Source organism: Balaenoptera acutorostrata, chromosome 6 (genome assembly GCF_949987535.1).
Source record: "Balaenoptera acutorostrata chromosome 6, mBalAcu1.1, whole genome shotgun sequence".
NCBI classification, from domain to species: Eukaryota; Metazoa; Chordata; class Mammalia; order Artiodactyla; family Balaenopteridae; genus Balaenoptera; species Balaenoptera acutorostrata.
The window spans coordinates 101,502,139-101,520,754 of NC_080069.1; the positions used below are offsets into that span (position 1 = coordinate 101,502,139).

General features: G+C 45.0%; 1 protein-coding gene across 7 annotated transcripts in view; it reads right to left on the reverse strand.

Moving 5' to 3' along the window:
- The window catches only part of PTPN3 (protein tyrosine phosphatase non-receptor type 3), a 109,789-nt gene that overhangs the window by 42,691 nt on the left and 48,482 nt on the right, over window positions 1–18,616 (reverse strand). For 5 of the 7 annotated variants that reach the window (XM_057548560.1, XM_057548561.1, XM_057548562.1 and 2 more), the window contains 6 exons: window positions 15,951–16,003; window positions 9,338–9,458; window positions 8,109–8,196; window positions 5,199–5,287; window positions 3,988–4,051; window positions 2,439–2,611 (listed from right to left, as the gene is read on the reverse strand). In XM_057548560.1, coding sequence (XP_057404543.1) covers window positions 2,439–2,611; window positions 3,988–4,051; window positions 5,199–5,287; window positions 8,109–8,196; window positions 9,338–9,458; window positions 15,951–16,003 — 588 coding nt within the window. Of the gene's footprint in view, window positions 1–2,438; window positions 2,612–3,987; window positions 4,052–5,198; window positions 5,288–8,108; window positions 8,197–8,426; window positions 8,550–9,337; window positions 9,459–15,950; window positions 16,004–18,616 lie in introns of those variants that run through there. The other 2 variants (XM_057548565.1, XM_057548564.1) reach the window with 2 other exon arrangements.

Sequence of the window (18,616 nt, forward strand, 5' to 3'; positions counted from 1 at the left end):
TTTGAGAGGATGGAGTTTGAAGCCAGTTTCGGGGAAACTCAGTTCTGGCATTTCTAAATTTTAAACAATGTTTTAATGTCTCATTAAAACATTCCACGCAATTCCTTGCAGCCTAAAACCAGCAACCCAACAAAAAACAGGACAGAAAAACCAGAAGAACATAGGTAACACGAAGCACACCCTCTAGAATATCAATGTACTAATTTTCAATGAGAAATACGGTTGTCACCCTGATCAAAACGCTCACAGCAGCGTCACCACGATAATCTACATCACAAACCAAATTACCATTGATTGAGAGCACAGCATCAGAATGAGGGGAGCAAGCTGGATGATTCAAAGTAGCAGCTCCCCAAAGTATGCGTCACAGGTTATTAATAGGTACTCTTTGGAAAAAGAAGTGTTCCATTGTCCCATAAGCTTGGAAAATACCGAACAAGTTTCTTTTACATGGAAGCTTTCAGAGGGCCCAATATGCAAATGTATAACGGTATCTCTAGGGGTTGGGCAAATCACGTAACCTAAGCCTCAGTTTCTCCATCTATGAAATGGAGAGAATGAGGGATGAGATTTGCCAGTATGCTGAAGCTGGTATTGGTGGTCAAGAACCGCTGACCTGTGGCCACTGAGCCACCCACCATGTCCCAAGTGATCCCTAGTGGCAGATTAAAAATGGCTGCAAGTTCTCTGACTCTTGAACCCAGGCTGGCCTGTGACCGCTTTGACCAAGAGTAGCTGTGCCAGGTATGGGCCCAGCCTTTAAGATGACCGGCCACCTCTGCCTTAGGCTCTTGCAGTCCTGAGCCTCTGTGTAAGAAATCCAACTACCCTGTGAGAGGCCCTGAGAACACACAGAGAGGGCAGGGGTCCAGATGAGTCCAGCCTTCTAATCTTCCATCAAGGCACCCGGTGTGGGAGAGAAGTGGTCCCGGACCCTCAGCCCAGCCCGGCCACCAGCTGCATCTCACTGAGAAACCCTAGTCTACATACTGCATGGAGAGAAAGGATCATCCGGCCACACCCTTCCCGAATGCCTGACCCACAAGATCTTGAGAGATAATAAAATGGTTACTGCTTTAAGCCACCGAAACAGGGGTAGTTTTTTCTGCCACAATGGAGAACCAAAAAATCCTCCATATTGTCTGCATTTTACAGATGAAGAAATTGAAGAAGCAAATTAAATTAAAACTGATGTCGATCAGATTTGAACCCAGCCTTCCGTAAGAGAGTCCAAGCGTTTAGTTGCTCTCAATGCCACTTCTCAGCTCACCAAGAGGATTAAGTCCAACTAAAGTAAATGCTACATTCCAACAAGTTATGTTTACGGCATGTTCAGAAATAGAGCTATTGAATGTGTAAAAATACTGGACAGTATTAGAAGCCAAAAACTTGGAAAATATATTTGCTCTTGGTTCATCGGAAGCTTAGAGAGAGCATTTAGCACCATAGATATCAATACTATCACTGATACTAACAGACATTTACTACTTATTCAATTGAGAAAGCTATCCACTGATTACCATGTAATAGGAAAGTCACTGGAATAGTCTGATACAGTCCCACATGTCAGATGATGGCTCAGACAGGGGCACCACTTTGAGTAAGAGCCACATCAATTAAAATAAAAATCACAAAAATTACTTTTCCAACCAATTTAGAAAATAATTTGATATGGAATTTCTGCTACGTCTTATATTTAAAAGGCAAGCATGTATAATACATCTTGTATTCTACATCTTAGAATAAAAACATATACAAAAATATAAACTGCATGAGAATACACTGTAATCTAAAAGTTTGAAATTTACAGATTTATTTTCTAGTCATTATTTTGAATATCATTCCTACGGATAATAGCACACGTGGAATTGCTGTAAGAATTCAACATACAAAAAAAAAAGAATGAAGTACAATGAAGTATGTGCATGGAACAAAGTAAGCCCTCAGTAATCGTCAACTATAATTATTACTGTTACTATCTTGTGATTGCTGGATGTAGTATATGCCAAAGTCACCTGACTCTGGAAATCTTTATTTCTGCTCATTCATTATTATAGAGCATCTTACGGAATTAATGTTCAGTGGGAGAGGCTGTCTTAATGGCACCAAGATGACCCTGAGTCACAGCCTTGTGCTTCCCTGGGTGTGACATGACGGAGCTGTTCCAATGCTGGCTGCTTGGGGGGCTCTGAGTGTTAAGAGTTGAGCAGGCAGAAGCGAGTAACAGGAATAGGAGAAGTGCCTGCGTGTGTGGAAAGACACACTGCGGCCCCAGCAGACTTTCACCCATGGTTCTAGATCCACCAGCAGCTCTGGCCCCAGGGCCTGGGGCCCCTGGGCAAAGACGTCCCTCCCCCGAGGATGTTTACTCGCCAGGGGTGACCAGGACATGTTTATTTCTCAGCCTAGCGTGGAGACTGTCCCTAAGGCATACTCACTTTTTGGGGTTCCTAGAGCCCAGAGTCCAGTACTGAGACAGAACATTCTTTTCCTGAGGTAGTAGCTTCTTTGCCTGAAAGAATGTATGGTGCTCGACACAGGATTTCCATAAGTTTTTGCAAGATCGGTAATTTAACATGTTGAAGGCCACTATGTGTTCCCTGGATTCAGTCTGGGAGGAAAAACACAGTAGAGATTTCATCTATACAGATGTAGGAGCAGGGTCTCAAGCATTTTATATGCCCACATCGGTGGTTATCAAGTAAGAGACGATGGACAGCAGAAAACTGGTTTCAAAATTCCTTAGGCCACAAAAACAGGGTTCTAAGAGTATTCAACAGCAGGAGTTGTTAACCATCTTTATGAACGTGGTAATAAAGATGACCAGGGTCTACTCTTTATCATCACCTGTGGTCTTTCATGAACGCTTTCATTTCACACCTGCCTGCATTTCTAGGTCGGATATATTTGGAGCATCCAGATAAGGGCTGTCTGATACATTCCTTTCAAAATTTAGCCCTGGGAAAAATCTCTCCCCTGAAGAAATCATCTTTCACCTATCAAATGACAGGAATCTTATAATGCTTTGGGTTTCTCTATTTGCTTTCCACAAAGAGAGTTAGATCTAGTGCTTGCTTATAATAATCATTTTGATCATTTGCTCTATCTCCATTCTACCTGAGTTCAGGTTTTCTGTTCTCATGTTAAATTACCATCCTGTGCATTTTTACGGCACCTTGAATTTTGCATCTGGGGCTCGGGAGACCCAGATTCTAGTCCTAGTTTTCTCTGAGCTTTAGTGCTCTCAGTCCTAAGAGTTCATTGTGATGTGGAGCCATTTTAGGTACATGTTATCTTTGGAAAATTGGGAAATGACGTAGTGACAGTAAGTGAAAAATATGCAGCCTAACAAGACAGAGTGTGGTGTCGTGGGAAGAGCGGGCATCTCAGATTCGTAACGACCGGTTCAAATTCCAGCTCCTCCACTTCACTAGCTGTGGGTTCTCTCACCTCTAAGTTGCTCTTCTCCATGTGGAAAACCAAACTGAGTTATCTGGAGAGCCGTGGACTCCTCCTATGAGACATATACGCAAGGCCACCGTGCATTTTAAACACATCAAGGGGAGGAACTGACCTTGCTGACTTTTCTTGCTACTCTGCAGTGGGCTCGGCCAGGTGCTTTGACCAATGGCACTTCTATCTAAATCTGATGATTCCCTGAGAACTGGGCATTGTTGCATTCCTGTAAACAAGGTAACTCAGACTAGAGGAGGTTAAGTAACCCGCCCAACCGGGTGAGTGGAAGAGCTAGGATCTGAACCCAATGTCTCTGACTCCAAAGCAAGTGACTTCCTCAGCCAGATAAGCAGAATGAATTACACAGAAAACTGCGGGGCCCTCCGGACCCTGAGGCCCACTTTCTTTCCACCGTTTGCAATGCTCTTTCTTCCCTGTTAACACGTACGACAAATTCCTTCACCTGCTGAAGGACTAAGAGCTGAATTGGCTAAAAACACAAGAACCAAAGCAAGCATAGGTACAACTCACCTGTTTTCGTCGCTGATGTATAAAGAATTTTTTCCTTTTGAAAGAAATTTTTAGAATGTTCACCCTGCAAAAAAAGTAGAACACAACACAAAAGCAGCACATCAGGGAGCAGCCGGGTCGCAGCTGGCGCCTGTCGGCGTGTGTTCTCTAGTCCACGATCGTGATGGCTGGGGGCTCTCGGCTTCCTAGACTTTGCTTCGGCGCAGGAAGGATGGCGGCCCCATCACTTCGGCCAAACACTAAGTAGCTGACTGAAGCTGAGTATCACATCCGGGCCCCTGGTTTATGATGTAGCTCTTAAATAACAAGGACCATGGGCAATGCGCTCTCTTTGCTGTCAGCTGCTTTTGTGATACTGCAGCTCCGCTAGAGCTGGCGCATACCTGGGGAAGACAGCTGAGGGCAGTGTGGAGCAACAGAAGGAGGACAGACAGACCTGGGTCTGCATCCCAGCTGCTTCGCAAACTTAACAGCCGTGTGTCAAGTAGCCTCTCTCTTGTTGGCATAGTAACACAATTATAGCCACCATTAACAGCCTTTTTTATACTTAAAGCTTTACAAGCAGCCCCTCTACTAAGCCTTGCAGTAGTCCTGAAAAGTACGTTATCATTATACCCAGCTTTCAGATGAGGAGACTGAGGCTGGGAGACAGCGCTTAAGTGCTCAAGATCATTCAAACCAGGAATGCTTGGAGCCAGGATCTGAGCTTGTGCTCTTAAGTCCTCCACCATGGAGCCTTCTCAACAGTGGGGACAGCACTGCCTTTCTCAGATTTGTGAGGATTCAAGTCTGCTGGATCCCCTCTGAGTTTTTAGACCAGAACTGGGCACTTGATAAAACTTCAATTAGTAACTAAGGAACTGCCCTGAAAATACAGCTCCTGCCCAGAGGAAGTTCTCTGAATCCTGGCTAATGTGCCGCCCAGGAAGGATTCCTTAACTCCAAAACCTGCCTTGTGTTGTTTTATCCAGGTTTCACACGGTATCCCAAACCATAGGGTGACTGGGGAAGAAGGGGATGCTGATAAAAACCAAACCAATTTTCCCAAGTACTGAATCTGGATTAATTGTACAGGTCAGAGGTAAAAACTTGGGAGAAAGTCTCTGTCCCTTCTTTAGAAATAAAAGTTTAAAATTAGAGTTATCATTACTTTTGTTCAGCATATTTTTAAAGCATGATTCAGAAAATAATTAGAACCGGTTTGCACTTACCAAGGATAGAAACTTGTGCAAATATATTTTCGGTACACAGCGATGCCCACGGAAGCAATTCCAATCATTAGATCTAAATTGTGCAGATCCTGTAAGAAGGAAGATCTCAGATTCACAGCGTGTTACTGTCATGCTTATGCCCTCTGGTAACTCAAGCACCCACGCTTTTATAAATAGCACTACATATAAGCTCCAAAAGGAAAATTACAGAAAACAGGCAAAAATCTCCTCTTAACAGATACTTAAGATCCAAGTACTTAGCACCAAATTCTTCTAAGGTGAAAATACATTGCCTGACAGCAACACCTGGGTTCTGCCAGTTTACAAAGTTACCACCAGGCAAGCTCATTCATTCCACAGAATCATAGAAATGAACATTTGCCTTTACATTTTCAACAATTAGTATCAGACACCATATTAACATCAGAAAAGCCTCGTGCCCCGCACAGCTTTAAACAAATCTCAACTCCCATCACTGAAGAGGCTTTAGCTATTAATATGAAGTGTAGAACTGCTGATTCTAAACCCAATGAAAAATAAAATATGGCTTATAAGTCCAATATAGTCAACATTTATTAAGAGCCCATGTGCTAGGCATTGCCATAGATAATGAAGATAATAAAAGGAAGATACAGCGACTACAAGATGTTTTAAATCCATTTGAGAATGAAAATTTTAAAATAAACAGTTCCTTCCCTTGAGTCATCTATATCCCTATTTACCCAATCAGATACTCATAATTTTAAAGAAGGGGCAGAGTTTCCACTGGATGTGAACCTTACGTTTGCCACTTACTAGCTGTATTGGTTTGGGCTACTGGCCTCAGTTTTTCCTTTTGTACAATAAGGATTGTCGAACCCACCTCTAAGAGTTTTATCAAGCTGAACTTAGAGAATATAAGAACGTATTGGCATGCGGTAGGTATAAAAAACGTTCATCCCCTTCACCTCTCAAGAGACAGTGGGACAAATCATTTATGAACAGTGATGTGAACATGGGGAGTTGGAGAAACTGGCCGAAGAAAACACTGCTGATACTGTTGTGGAAAGTCCAGAGAGTAATCACTATTGGGCACCCAATTGAAATCACATGCTTAAAGCAAAACCAAACTGGCAAGTTGAAAACCAGGGTTGCATTAAACATGATACTTGGGATCAGAATATAGGGAAATATTAAGCAGGTGGGACAGAAAATTAGCACACAAAATAAAAATCAAGTGCAGAATAAGGAAATAAATGAATGCTTTGGGTGGGCCAGTGACGTGGGTCTCAAATCTCCTGGTTCTGTGGTCATCACGGTAGCATGGACAGTTTCTGTTCGCTAAATTCCCGTGCGCATCTCCAAACCTCCCAGCTTGTGGAGCAGGACGGTATGATTAGTCTTGGCTGATGAACAACGAGCAGAAGTGATGAGTCCCCTCCGGGCCGAATCATTTAAGAGCTGGTGTGCAGCCCTCCAACCTCCTCTTCCCTTGGGACAAGCATGAGGCCACATGTGAAGATGGTGAAGCCACCAGACAGAAGCAGCCTAGGCTGCCGAATCACTGCATGGAGGAGGGCTGCCCTGGAGAGCCACCAGGACCCATATAGCCTTTGAACTACTGAGAAATAAGTTCTGTGATATCAAGTTATTGATTTTCAGGGGGTTTTGGTTGATGCAGCATAGCCAAGGGTAACCCAACTCCCTCTGATACCACGGGGGTGTCAGGCAGACAGGTAATCAACTGGCCTCAGGACCTTCATGAGATCGTGGGGGTGGGGGGAGCACAGATCAACTCAGGCAGATGTAAAGCCCACTTCACCACTGAAGAAAGGGCTCCACAACATTCTACCAGACAAAACAGTATTTCCAAGTGGAATAAAAATTAAGTCAAGTCCCAAAGTTGATGTTTTGTAAGATCCGTATCTTTTTCCTACTTTATTACCTATGTTATATCCTGTACACTGCACAGTTAGGGGACTGAAGTAAGACAAAAGAAATGAAAGTGTTTCTATGAATTGCAAAAATATTATTTAAATGTAAACTTTGGTAATTTACTCAACTTCCCTGAGCCTCAGGTTTCTCACCTGTAAAATGGGGTGATTAGAACACATTTCCCAAGGTTGCTATAATCTTTAAATGAGACCTTATGGTCACATATGAAAGCATCTGGAACAATGGCTAGTATGGACTAGGTGTTCAACCAATATTTGCTTCCTCTGGATATGACGTGGGCCAATTACAGGGAGAAAATGTAAAGGTCAGATGCCAATTAGACAGTGCTGGGGTCACACACTGAAGCCATTACTTGTGCTACATGACCTTTGATAAGTCCCTGAGTATCAGTTTCCCCATATATAAAATGGAGGTAATGGCAACACTTACCTCATGGCATTACAGTGGGAAATAAATAAGCTACTGTGTCTGGCAGTTAGAAACGGCTCAGCAGATGATAGATATTAATCAATTTTACTTAAAAAGTCACAACCAATTCAAAATACTTGATTTTCATAATCATGCCATCATAATAGAAAACTATCATATTTGAGTACATAATTAGCTCTAATTTGAGCAGCACTGAGATTAAATAGTAGAAACCCTGGCTCATTAAAGAGCCACTTGGAAAATGGAACTCTATACATTTTTCACTTCTTTAACCATGAGATGGTCTTACAAAAATTACTTGTTTCTAACCCCTGTGACCCCCCAAAAAGTAAAAAGTCTTCAAGTATGACAGCAAACATGAAAAAAACCAAGTGGATAAATAACCAGCAAAACTCAATATTACTTTATAAACCTTTCAGGTATCTTTAAAAAAAAAAAAAGGCTTTTTATTATAACTGGAAAAGAGATAGTTTCAAAGAAGCTTTCAGATGTTCAGAAATTAAAATTAAAATAACTTTTGAACTACACCATGCTGAGGGTACCTACCCTACCACTGTGCAGCTCCACTCCATAGAAGTCGAGGGTCCGTGCTATGTTGATAAAGCAAGATTCCGCTTCTGATTGTTTTAGCCCACTACAAAGGCAGAGAGAAGATGCAGAGTTCACCCAGTAAACAGAATATTAACTCCGATTTTTAAAATTAATACAAATCTAAAAATATTGATACCATTACTATAAGGTTATTAAATGCCTTATGTTATTCATCTTAAACAATCAAACCCCAAATGCTAGTAAACCACATTTTTCTTCTTTTCCATTGAATATGACTTCATCTAGCCCTCTCGTTCCTCTATTAAAAAATACCTCACATTTAGTAGGTTCTCAATATTCAGAGATAAAGACTGTCACCTTCTGGAATTCCCACCCTACCTTTTCCAAGTCCCTAAATTAGTACGTGCTCTTTAGGTCTTTCTGCCTTTATCTATCCTTTTAGCAGCAGCCTCAAACTTCCAAACGTCACTGTACTATTTTAGGATTCTGGCTCCTGCCTGGACAGCAATGCTGGGAGAGGATTGGCAGTGCCTTTTTGAAGGGACACTGGTTGCTTAGGCCTTTGTTTCTATGGCCTTCCTGAGAATGTAAGGTCCCTTGAGACCTGGCCTTCTCGGTCAGGGTGGCCCTTATTTGACCTGGACTGGAGTCACTGCAGCTTTAAGTGAAAGGAGGCAAGGGAAGAGGAGGCCAGAATCGGGCGAATCTGCTGGAGTGGAGGCTTGGCCTGAGGCAGCTGAGGAAGGCTGGTGCTCCCTTCTGGAAGGAAGGTGGTTTCCCCAACTGAACCCAGAGAGGACGGGGATTCACCCAGCCTGTCAGCACCTATGTCTGTCTGTCTGTCTATTCAAAACTACCTGAAGGAACGGCTCGTTTCATTAAACATGGGAAACTGTTAAAAGGTTTGCCTGGTAGGGTCAATCTGTGGGGCAGTCAGATTTAAAATGGGCATTTCCTTCAGGAACTAATGGATTTCAATGACATCCTGAAAAAGAACGCAGCAAATTATCCTGAACTCTCATAGGATTTCACACTTTACAGAAATGCTAGTTATGCCAGATATATTTGCCATCATAAGAGCTCAAAGGTTCACAAACCCCCGACATCTTGAAAGAGGATTCATAAGCAAAAGCAAGAGAAGACAACATCAAACCCAAGGGAACACGAGGTCTGACAGTGCCCGACCTGAGTTCCCAAAGTAGGTCACCCGCCCCTCCTCTTACCTGTGCTGCTCATGGAGCGCCTCCACCTTTGCTAAAAAGTCCTCATTCTGATCCGGTATGAACTGACTATCAGAAAGATAGCCCGGAGGATGAATGGAAGAATCACGGTCTCCAAAATGAGCTATCAAGACAGAATGAGGGGAAAGCACCTTTTCAATGCGGTCTGTATTTACAAGCATCTGTAGCATCACAAGAAAAAACATTCATTGGAAACACTCTCCCAAGAAGTTCTGCTCCCACGTGAACCTGAGCTTCTCATTAGCTCCAGAGTCCACACTTATCACCTGATCCCTGCAGGCTAAGTACTGCCGTGCACGCTCCAGCCAGAGTCTGTCTTCCTAAGGCGCCACCAGGAGGAAAGGGGGAGCCTGTTCCAATCTAGGTTCTATTCTAATCCCACACCTGTTCCATACTCTGTGGCCAGCACAGCATTGGCGCTCATACCCCTGGCTAAAGAAAAACAAGAGAAACCACTCAGAAAAATGTCATGCTCTACATGGCAGGCACTGTGCAGGCTCTCTGTAGTATTCCAAGGTTGTTATAACACTGGACCAACCTGCTCTAAAAGATGGGTGTGGGCAGAAGAGACCACTGTCCGCATCTTGGTCTATCTCCCTGGCATTCAGGGAAATGTGGAAGAAAGGAAACCAAGGAGGTGTGCAGAGGCCACGGGGGTGGGATGGGAATGGGTGAGGCTGAAGAGTCTGAGCCCTGGCAGAGCTGAGGGCACGGTTCTTAGGAAGAAGGAACAGTCTTACAGGAGTCGGAAGATAGGGAGACCGATGCTGGCGCTGTCACGGAAATCATGCTGGGGACCTGCAGCTGCAGAGGGAAGAGGAAGGGGGGCCTCACAGAGGGACTCCCAGGCTGGTCTTTCGGCCAAATAGCACTTCTCTTTTGAGATCTGTGACTGCCATCTGCAGACAAGATTCACTGATGTCTTGGTGTGACAGGTATTCTTGAGAGTTGTGCAGTGCCCACCCTGTACAAGTGCACACAGAAGCCCTGAGAACTCAAACCATCTGGTTATCTGGACTCTTGAAGAGACTGGGAAAAAGGACCCTGTGTGGGCAGCCAAGGATCTGGCTGGTGGGACCGAAGGACACTTGCTTCCCTTCTCCAAGACTGTCCTCCCACCTGCTACAAAAATAGAAGTGAGGAAGACTATTCTAGCTCTGATGGGCACTTAATCTAGTATTCTGTTTTCTTGACAAAAAACCCTATTTCATCTTTTTCTTAAAAATATCAACCTTGATATTTCCAAAGGTTTTAATAAATTCTTTTTGCAGCTGGCTTCAATGTCAGGAGGCTTCTAAGGACTCATGATTGTTTGAGTAGCCATTCAACAGAGAAGATGTCTAAATCAAATGATTCCTTCTCTGTCTCAAGGGCAGGGGTTGGGGAAATCTTTGGTCATGCTTTATAGTCAGTCCCAGAAGGGAAGGAGAGGAGTGAGGTAGTTGCTTAGGTGAATTTCATCCCAAAGTTGAAAAGTCAGATGCAAGGGTATCTTTCTTTACATCTACTCAGCCTGGGGCTCAGCCTCCTCAACCGCCATCACACACAAGGGCTGCTCTTTGAGATCTGCGCTGTAATGAAGGGATCTGTGTCCTCCTTACACTGTTCCTTGAGGGCTGGGAGTGGGTCAGACTCATCTTTCGGGCCTTGTGCCCAGGCATGGCACATGGTAGCTGCTCGGGTGCTTGGAACTCACCTGTAGAGAGGCTACTGCAAAGTTCAGTTTTGGAAGGGGAAAAGGGCAGAAAGCCACATGACCTACACATACAGACTTGGTCATGGGTGGACCACAGGCCATGAAGGCCAGCCAAATGTGGCTGAGCTGTGAACAGGAGTGTCAAGGCTATATGAGGTAAGCACAAGTGTGGCTTACAGGTGAGTTTGTGCATGGTGAAGTGTACCACAATGCATTTACAGGAAGTAATTTAGATGCCCCGACACTGGGTCCCCAATGAAGAAAGCCCGAGAAAGCCTTAGAATCACCTCATCCAAACTGCATGTCGAAGGAGAAGAAACTTGAGGTCCAGAGATGAGAAGGGACCTACCCCTATCACAGAGCTATTTTTCAGCAGTCAAGACCAGAACCTGGCTAGCACTCCCACCATCCTACCAGCCTGCCTGCCACGCCTGCGGGCTACTGCTGGCCATTTGCAGATGACAGTGGTCATGTCCCCAGACGGCAACCAAATGCTGCAAATGACTTTCTTGAGCCTCAAGGCAGAGTCCTATTAAATTTTACACTGTTGGTTGCATCAGCTCATGGAGATCTTCTTGGATCTTGACTTGGTCATCCATCATATGAATGAACAGTCCTAACCCCTGTGCCTTTCTGCAAACATGAACAGCAACATTCTCTTTTTAGTCAAGTCACTGACAAATGTCTGAACTTAACACAAGACCACCAGTGAACCTCCCTGTAGTGTGGTTTTCCCTTGAAATCTTAGTCGGCTACTCTGCAATGAGCTGTGTTAACCACTAGGGGGAAACAAAGTTAAACAGTCTTTGGAAACCATCTGCAAAGCACAGGGCGGTTTCCACGTTGTATTCAACGACCCATGACATCATCCCACTAGATGCTCTTGATAACCTAGTGACAGGCCTTAACTTTTATCCCCATTAAACAGATAAGGAAATGGAGACTCAAGGAAGGAACCTGCCCACTGCTGCTCAGGCTGGTAACTTGGAGCCTAGACCCTGATCACAGCCCATCTTCTTTATCTACTTACGACACGCCCTAAACTCCAGAGTAACATGCTTTTCTGTTTGTGGGGAAGCAACACATGACAAAGCTAATTATAGCAGAAAGAAAAGGAAATAAACACTTATGTGGGAAATACCTTGTCTTTTAAGTCCCATACATTCTTCTGGCTAATATTTTATATTTTGCAGGAGAGTGTATGTCTCAGGTACTCAAATGTATGGCATATCAAGCTGTTCTGTTGGGAAAGCCCTTATTTGCTATTCATCTAACTCCAACTTGATCTTGGAGGCTCTTCTTAAGGGGTCATCACTAGGAAGCTTTTCTACACTACCTCCCCCTGCACCCTCCTTCCCCCTCCAAGGAGAACAAAGTGCATCCTCTGTGCTCATCCTCACTGCCAGCATCAGTTGGTCCATATCTGCCTGCCCACCAGGCTGCAGACCCTTTGCAGAGAGCAGCTGTGCTCTATCTGTGCAACCTGAGGCTACTGCGGAATCCACACGTGGCAGACGCTCAGAGGCCATTATAGAACAAATATGTATTTTCAAAAACTTCATTCCTGGGGACTTCCCTGGTGGCGCAGTGATTAAGAATCCGCCTGCCAATGCAGGGGACACGGGTTCGATCCCTGGTCTGGGAAGATCCCACATGCTGCAGAGCAACTAAGTCCGTGTGCCACAACTACTGAGCCTGTATGCCACAACTACTGAAGCCCACACGCCTAGAGCCTGTGCTCCGCAACAAAGAGAAGCCACCTCAATAAAAAGCCTGCGCACTGCAACGAAAAGTAGCCCCCACTCGCCACAACCAGAGAAAGCCCGCGCACAGCAACAAAAGACCCAACGCAGCCAAAAAAAAAATTTAAAAAAAACCAACTTCATTCTTGGGACTTCCTTGATGGCACAGTGGTTAAGAATCCGCCTGCCAATGCAGGGGACACGGGTTCGAGCCCTGGTCTGGGAAGATCCCACATGCTGCGGAGCAACTAAGCCCGCGAGCCTAGAGCCCGTGCTCTGCAACAAGAGAAGCCACTGCAATGAGAAGCCCGCGCACCGCAACGAAGAGTAGCCCCTGCTCGCCGCAACTAGAGAAAGCCCCCGTGCAGCAATGAAGACTCAACACAGCCAAAAATAACTAATAAATAAATAAATTTATTTTTAAAAAACCCTTCATTCTTTGACCCTCATAGACCCTTGACAGGCCACCAGCAATCTTCCACCATCAAGTGCTTTCAGGTTCTTTACCCACAGATCACTTTACTTTTTATCTGGTAAGAAAATGTGCTTTGTTTTGGCTTCACTGGCTACTGGTAGGCTTGTCTTCATATCAGATGTCCCTCTGGGACAATGTGGCAAACCATATCAGATAAAATTTAGGCTTACTCTTTTTTTTTCTTTTTTTTTTACTTTTTGGCCACGCCCTGTGGCATGTGTGCTCTTAGTCCCCTGACCATGGATCGAACCACCGCCCCCTGCATTGGAAGCACGGCGTCTTAACCACTGGACCGCCAGGGAAGTCCCTAGGCTTAATCTTTGATCCAGCTATTTCATATCCAAGAATTAATCTTATAGAAATACATGCACAGAAGTATGGAAAAATGTGTGTAGGTATATATTTGAGGGTGGAGGAATAAGAAACTTCTACTTAAAACTGTTCGCCTGACAACCTATGATATTATTAGCATGATAGTCACGCTCATGTTTCTACTGCAGCTAGTCTGGACTTTTTAGGTGCTCATAACTTCTTTTAGCCCCCATTCTATCAGTCCTTTGCAGAGGGAAACCTGACTACTGAAGCTTAGGAATTTTATTTGGTACTCTAAATAGTCTGTTTACAATAGGCCGTTCTTTAGACAGCTTTCTTCTGGGCACAAAATACAGTACGAGTTAAACAACACTTGCCATGAGCCAGGCATATGCTAAGAGCTTTAAGTATATTTCATCTTCACTCAACCCTATGATTAGATATTATTATCACCTCCACTTGACAGATGAAGCTGAGGCCTGAAGAGGCTCAAGGTCAGGTAGGTACAGGTGGAAGAGACAAGACCCAGGTACTGTGGCTTCAGCCTGTGCTCTCACTGACTCAGTTCACAGCGATGGTCCACTCAAGAGTTTCTACTTTTCACCTTCAGAGGTGATACTTGAACCAAGCAGTCATATTCCAAGTTATCATAATCACCCTCATCACCTCCATCTTACATGTGAAAACACTGAGATTCAGAGAGGTAACACCATGTTAGAAGCAGATGGAGAGCCAGATTTAAATGGAGTCTGCATCCAAAGCTATGTCCTTTCTAGTGTTCCTGCCCTTCAAACCTGAAGCTTTAGATGTGAGCACCAAACTCGCTCTGAGATGTGGGAAAACTCACTCTCCTCAGCTGATCAGCCTGGCAGAGATGGAGTCCACTGGGTCCGGTGACTACCAAGGATACAGTTGACTGGTGACCGTGCCATTTCCTATATGGATGCGACACGGCCGGGTCTGTTCCAGATGTATCATAGGGAGAGGGGAACTTTCAGATCCACCCAAGCTCGTCACTGTGCCATCTCTTCGGAGTCTCCCATTGGGGAGAAGGAGATGTGGGTTGTACGGGGAGACGAACACTGGGTCTTGGCTTGCTAGTGAGCAGGGCCACGGCTAAAGGTCTCTCTCCTACTTGCTGGTGTCATGCAGCCACCTTGCCCTTCACCTCTCCCACGTCTGTTCTTTGCTCCTGGGGAACAGGCATCCCTGTCAGCATTCTCTTGCTCTTTTGCCTCTTCTGAGACCAAAGCAGAGGGAGGAGCTCAGCCAGTGCCTGCCAAGACCCGTCCATCCTGCTCTCTTAACTGCCCACCATGCAGTCGGCCCAGAGGGGAACAAGCCCAGGTGGCGTGGGGCTCACAGGAAGTCTCGAGCAGCTCTGCACGAGTTCTAGTTGGTTACCGCGCTGGCCTCACACAGCTAGTTAACTATAAAGCGATTATTTAACCTTCCATCTGGCTACGCACCCTGTTCTCGTACACATCCGGCATCTACCACGGGGCCTCATGTGGAACATATTCTAATAATGTTTTGGTGACTGAAGAAGTGGATTCTTACTTCAGCTTAAACAGGCCTTGATGGAAAAGTCCATCTGGACTTTCCATCCCACACGGCAGCCACTAGCCACACAGAGCTATTGAGCCCTTGAAATGTGGCTAGTCCAAGTTGAGATGTGCTGCAAGTGTAAAATCTGGACTGGTTTTCAAAGACTTAGTATGAAAAAAATGTAAAATATCAAAATTTTTACATGGATTACATACTAAAATAATATTTTAGATATATTAATACGATGTATTTCATTTTACTTTAACATGGCTACCAGAAAGCTTAAAGTTACACATGAAGCTCCCAGTGTATTTCTATTGGGCAGTGCTGCTCCAGGCCAATATATAAGCCGTCGCTCTACTGAAGCTAAAAATAAACTCCTAGGATCCCAGCAGTGTTTCAGAGTAGCACCAAGCAAGGAGCAGGAGTGACCTCCAGCAAATTCCTGAACCTGTCCGGGTCTTAGTTTCCACGTCTATAAGAAGTGACTGGTAGAAGTATTTGCCCCACTGGGATTTTGTTATAGAGTCAAATCCAGTTGTGAGTGAAGGCTCTGGAAAACGTAACGTGCGATAGGTATCTTCTGTTTTCTGGGCTCCCCTGGGAGGAAACCCCACTTTCCCTAATCCAACATCCCTGAGCTGGAGGACAGCCTAAGTCAGGATGAAAGTAGAAATATATGGACAGCCAGAGATATGCTGCCCAACAGGATTCCTGGGGAAGGGGGGGAAGGGATTCGGTCAAACAGGAGAGGCCAGTGAGTTTCTTAATATACCAGTCAGAACAAGCTGTCCATCTGCGAAATGCTCCTTTGTGACTTACACTGTACTGCATAGGATGCTAGAACCACCGCTGAGTTAAGAGGGCAGGTTAACCTGTCAGAAGAAAAACATATTAGGAAAGTCACCAGAACCCACGACAGCCCAAAACACTCACTGATTATGCGTAACACCATGTCTTTTTCTTGGATTAACCATTAAAAAAAAATCACGAATAATAACAAAGAATTTTAGGATACTCAATCTCAAAAAGTAAAGATAAAAGTAACACACTAAAGAGTCTTTGAAATTAAAAGAGAATTTTTCCATGTTTAAAATAATATATATTAATACAAATACCATGAGGCTAAAGGTTTAATGTTGGCCAGGGTTTGGCTGGTCAAGAAAGGTCAGGCTCATATCACTAAGAGAAAAAGTGAGAAAAGTATACTCTTAGATCAATGGGCAGGCAGCCTTTGTCTCTTTCTGGTAAAGACGTGAGACTTCTCATAGGGCTAACTGAATTCCTGAGCTCTGCTGACTCTGATTCTTGATTACCTGCTTTCTAGAAGGATGACATCCTCTTAGAAGGGAAAAACAGAAAAGTATTCTGAATTTTAAAACTCCTGTGAGTTTTGAATTACTTAATTAGTTACAATGACTTATGATTCCTAAATCTATTCACCCTCCTGAAACTTCCCATCTAGAGGGAATGGTCTGCTACCCCTCAGTTTTCCTGCCACCCACTAGAAATCCATGAACCCAAGGTTGGACTTGTTTTCCTTCTTTCCTCTTCAGCTCACTGCCCTCCCAAACACCCTGTTTCAGCCAATGACGCCATCTCTGTCATATTCCAAATCATCTTGGTTGCTTCCTTCTCTCCATTCAGCTACGGATTTCACGGTCTGCCTAGGAGCTCAGCCAGCAGATCTGGGGCAGGAATCACTGCCAGGTGGAGGAACACATGAATAGAAGCAGGAGTGAGGGCTCGCAGGGTTGGGGGGGACACAGATTTTAAAAGCATTCTTCCCAGCAACCTTGTGGAAAGTGGAGAAAACATGCAGTTTCCATGGCAGCCCATGAAGTTCCCAAGATATGAGTCACCCCCACCTCTCTGACTAATCTGGTTGGCTCACCAGGGTTTCCTTTCTGTTCAGCTGTGCTGTCTGCTGGTCCTGAAGCTGCATATAAATATGAAGGTAGCCTTCCCTATCTGAGGGGCCCCATCTTTCAAGTAACCATGTGTTCCTGCTAGAACTTTTAAATGCAGATATGTCTAGGGATGCTTGCTATATATTCGATCATCTGGAGACTCAGAGAGCCCAAAGGAAGAGCAAACATCAGCATTCACTTTCCTACCAAGATGGGCTTCAATGAAATCTAAGCTGGTGCCCTTGCTACAGGAAGAGCAGGTGAATGGGATTCAGGGAAAAGCTTAGGAGAGTGGCTAAGGGGGTTCAGTCTAGATGGGAGAAACAATCCTATGAGTAAGTCAGGAAGAACAACATTTCCAAAGAATGGTGTAAATAACAAACTAAAGAACACCATGTTCTTTGACAGATTTCTTCCTTACTCTCCAGGCTTTAGGGTCTCCATCTGTCAGACAAGATCACCTATCTTTTCAGGAAGGAGGGGATGAACAAGACCTTTCAAACCCGGGAGAAACGCTAACTAGATCCACTGAGTCTGTCAAGACATCCACGGCTACTAAGGGCTGGATGCCACCCTGACAGCCACCCACCCCCAGAGAGACGAGGGCCGCCTGCAGGCCTGACAAGGATGTCAGGGATCTAAGCCAGGACGTGGCCCTCAACAGGTTTCTACTGATTCACACAAAACAAGGGGCATAAGAAAAAATGAAGACGACCAATTTCTAATACTTGGAGAGCTAGACTGGAAGCTCCCGAGGTAGGGGTAGTGGGCCCGGCCTCACTGGACCAGCAGTCAGTGCCCATCTCGTAACATGTGCTATTTGCAAAATATGTGTGGGGAAAACAGGTCAGTGTGTAGAAAAGAAAGACACAACTAGTTCTATCACCACAGAAGGCAGCCTGGACCCAGGACAGGGGTGGGTAATCTCAACCTAGAGTTACCCTGAAATATAAGAAGGCTGCCTCAGGAAAGCCCCTCATCCTCTTCCAGCCTTTTGTATAGATTCTGTTCCTGCCAAATCCCTCCTGCTTAAAACCCTCAACAGCGCTCCCCTGCCTGGTGGATCCAAGACGCAGGTCTCTGTCTGACAGGAAGAGCCCTCTCTCTCTCTGTTCTCCTGTAGGCCCCCAGCATGTGGTCTCCAATTGGGACTGTGCGGGGGGAGGCGATGTCCTCTCTGCCCAGTGAGATTTAACTCCTCACTTCTCCACCAACCCCAACTCATCACAGCAATCCACACTCTTCACAAAGCTCACACCGGCATCTCCTTCTCCTAAAACCTATGATGGCTGTGGTCTCCACCGCCCATATTGGTCCCAACTGCTTCACGAGCTCCTGTCTCATTTCCCCGACCAGACTGCAAGGTCCCTCATGGAAGCACAGTGGAGGCTTCTGAAGACCCTCCTCAGTAGAAGGAAAGAGGGGGTGGGGAGGATGGGAGTAAGATGTGGCTGTTCCCACCCATTTACCTGCTGCAGTGTCTCCTGTAAGTCAAGAAAAAACTCTGGATTTGGAGAAGGTGGCTCAGGGACCACTGACTTGGAATTTCTCCTCCCCTCCTGAGCCTCTCAGATACTT